Consider the following 3,299-nt stretch of genomic DNA (forward strand, 5'->3'; position numbering starts at 1 on the left):
TAACACAAGCTCTGCAACCTGCCATGCTCCAGGCCCTAAGGAAGAGCTGGATATCCTCACATTCATCCAAGCTGAGGCAGTATTCCCATTTCTCAGACTCTCTGTTCAGCTTCCAGGACTCACGTCAGGAAATCGATGGCTGTTCCCACATACAAATTCCCAAGGTAGCACTGTTCCTCTCCCCCCTCCTCCTTTACCCGTTTTATAGCAATAGCCCTGCCTAGGACTCAAAAGGAGCCTCCCAGGTGCCTCCTGAGACAGAAATCGTTCCAGGTGGGTCAGGAAATAAAGATAAATAAACTCGTCCCTTTGGGGATAAGAAATTGTCTTCCTCCCCATTTTCCCTATTCTCTCCTGTTTCTTGTTCCTAAGGCAAAACACACAGATCAGGTGGGCTCAGGGGGGGAATGTTAAGTCCAAAACCAAGCAAAACTTGTTTTCCCCTCGGTTTCCATCAGGACTGTTCAGTTTTCCCCACTGACCCTCGGCCGTAGCCGCAGGAGCAGCTTCTCTCTGCGCCCCAMGGCAGTGGGGACAGGGACACCCAGCCCGCTGCTTCCCGGGAAACGCAGCTCAGCCCATCCCATAACACCTTGTCATGGCAGCTGGGAACGCGGCACGAGATATGTTCCGTGAAACTCGATCCCAGAGAGCCTCAAGTCCCGGGACAAACTCGTCCCCCACAGCACTTGGGTCCCAGCCATCGGTGCCAAAAGGACGCGCGTCCCCCGCGGGTCCCACCCGACCCAGGTGACGCCCGCGCCGCGCTCTCTTCCCTTCGCTCACCTGCGGCCACCGTTCGCTCCTTCCCAGCGCTGCCGCCCGAGCCAAGCGGATTTTCGCCATCGCTGGCTCAGGACAGCTCGTTCCTGGCTCAGCTGCCCCGGCACGGCAGGAGCAGGGCGGCAGCAGGACAGCGAGCTCCGTGCTGCGCCCCGCGGGAAGTGGGCAGAGCAGAACCGCAGCCTCCGGTGCCGCACCTGAGCCGGGGCTCCGCCCTGCCGGACCGTCTGCGCCGCCGCCGTGCCGCCCCTTCCGAGGGCAGCAGCTGTGTAGAGCTGGGACAATGACACAAAAATGTAAAGAAACTCTGAGCCATGCTGTGATCAGACCCCATAGGGGTGGTTTATTGGAAGTGCCAGATAGGAATAACAGGAATCGCTGCATTCCCTGGCCCTTAGCTTGGTCCCACCTGCCSACACCACTGCCCTTGGGAAGTGCTGCTCTTCCCAGCTGGAAAGCCAAAAAACACTTTTCCCTTTGTCTCTTAAAACTCTCCTCTGAAAACCTCCATTCTGCCTTGTTTCTCCTCCAACAGTGTCCTTTCTCCTGCCATCTCTCCAGTTCCTCCTCGAGCGTGCAGCTCTGCTGCTCCCTGGCACTTTGGTAACTAATATAATTGATGCTGAGCCTGGCTGGGCCAGCCAGAGTGGCCAGAGGGCTCAGTCCCCAGCTGGCCAAGCTAACGCCACGGCACGCTGCAGCTGCTCGTAGGACMCGAACATCACCACATTCCAGGAGCCCAGCCGCAGGAAGGACGGGACGAAGCTGTGCAGGGAAAAGTGGTGCTGAAGGGTACATGATGGGAACATCCCCATCCCCACATACCCATCCCCATCCCCAGAGCCCAGCACGTGGTTTGGCATATTTGGGGTCCAGTCCTACAGGTCCACGGGGTCATCGCAGGTTTGGGGGTGCTCAGCGGGTGTCCCTGACTCACCCCTTGTAGAGGCCAGCAGGGCCATCCTGCACGAGCAGGGCCAGCAGGCAGCTCAGGACATTGCGGTACTGCCCGGGGCTGGCGTTCATGTAGCGTGTCTTGACCACATCCACTGGCGATGCCACCACTGTGGCACAGAAACCGGCGCCAAAGGCAGCCACGAAGTGGCACGGGAGGTTGTCTAAACGGGGGAGGGGGAAGAGCTGGGGGTTAGGTGCTGCGGGAACAGGGATGRCACCTGGGCACATCCCCCCGTGCCATCCTCACCTGTCATGAGCTGTGCCCGCAGCAGCGCTTCCTTGAGGAGGTCGTAGGTGACGAGCTCCCCGCAGTTGATGATGACATTGCGGGCGATGTTGGGCAGCATCCCTGGGCAGAGGGCGGTGGCAGTGGAAATGCTGGTCCAGTCCTGGAGCACTCTGGGCAGCTGCCCCAGCCCTGCTGTCCCCATCCCTCTTCCCCATTTCTATTCCCGCCCCACCCCTTTCCCACGCCCATCCCTGCCCGCTCCTACCTCTCCAGAGCCCGCGGATGCCCTCCTCCCTGGCGATGGTGCGAGAGGCATACACGGTGCCGCTGTAGCAGCGGGCACCGCCCGACAGTGCCCTGCTGGCCTGGAACCGGACCTTGACTACGTCGGTGGGCTGGGCACAGGCCACGGCCACAGCCCCCGTGGTGCAGCCAGCCAGGAGTCGTGCAGCCAGGCTTGTGTCTGGATGGGGCAGATATTGAGACTCTTGTGCCTGCAGGGATGCCCCACAAGTGAGTGGCCTGTGGTCCTTCAAAGAGGGTCATCTCGGGGTTGTGCCCACCAGGGTGAGTTTCTCCCTCTGGGAGAGGGCTGTACATCGGGAAGGGGTGCACAGGGGTGTCTGGGCTTTGTGGACACTCACGCTCAGCACTCTTAGGGGTGTAGAACTCCTTCACAGAATCATACAGCCCGATGCTGATGGAGCTGAAGCCCATCTGGCGCTGCAGCCCAGCCACCAGCCCGCTGTAGAGGCTGCAGGCTCCCTCCATCCTCACCACGGTGCTCAGTGTCCCCAAAACACCCCGGTACTCCCCAGAGTTGGTGGTCTTGGGGATCTTCACCTCACCTTGTATCTGTGGGGTGCCAAGCATGTCACGCCACCTTCTGCTCTCCCCAGGCGCCACCAATAGAGCTGGCATGGGGAGTCCCACCTTGTGTCACAGGCCTCTGCCCACAAGGTTTTGGGGTGTGGGAGATCGTACCTGCAGCCGCACTTTGGCCGTGTCCAGAGGGAAGGTGAACAGGTCAGCGATGCAGCCGGCCATCCCCGCACTGACAAACTTCATGGTGGCCGTCGGGGGAACCTCAGGGGGCTTCAGACCCACCATGGTGGCAGAGGAGCTGGAAGGAGAGAAGGGCTTTGTGGAGGAGCCGGGATGGTGCATCAGGACAGAGTTTCACGTGGGTGTCCTATTCGCTGGCAGAAGTGATGACGTGCCATGGTGGCTCTTGATGGCTTCAGAAAAACCCAAAAATCTCATCCTTCCCTGTTTCCTCGCTTCTTTCCCAGGGAAACTGAGGCACAGGGCTTGTTCAGCATGGGATTCA

The 3,299-nt window shown here is 59.9% G+C and overlaps 1 protein-coding gene across 1 annotated transcript; it reads right to left on the minus strand.

The window, feature by feature from the left end:
- Positions 1 to 1,716: 1,716 nt before the first annotated feature.
- On the minus strand, positions 1,717 to 3,079 carry LOC130588032 (putative mitochondrial transporter UCP3). The gene is made up of 5 exons (XM_057388989.1): positions 2,954 to 3,079; positions 2,614 to 2,824; positions 2,235 to 2,432; positions 1,988 to 2,089; positions 1,717 to 1,901 (listed from the first exon to the last, which is right to left on the minus strand). The coding sequence occupies exons 1-5, from the start codon at positions 3,077 to 3,079 to the stop codon at positions 1,717 to 1,719; spliced, it is 822 nt and encodes a 273-aa protein (XP_057244972.1).
- Between the last annotated feature and the right edge of the window lie 220 nt (positions 3,080 to 3,299).

The sequence above is a fragment of the Malurus melanocephalus genome, unplaced genomic scaffold (assembly GCF_030028575.1).
Source record: "Malurus melanocephalus ecotype Western Australia unplaced genomic scaffold, MMel_1.1 scaffold_3148, whole genome shotgun sequence".
Lineage (NCBI taxonomy): Eukaryota > Metazoa > Chordata > Aves > Passeriformes > Maluridae > Malurus > Malurus melanocephalus.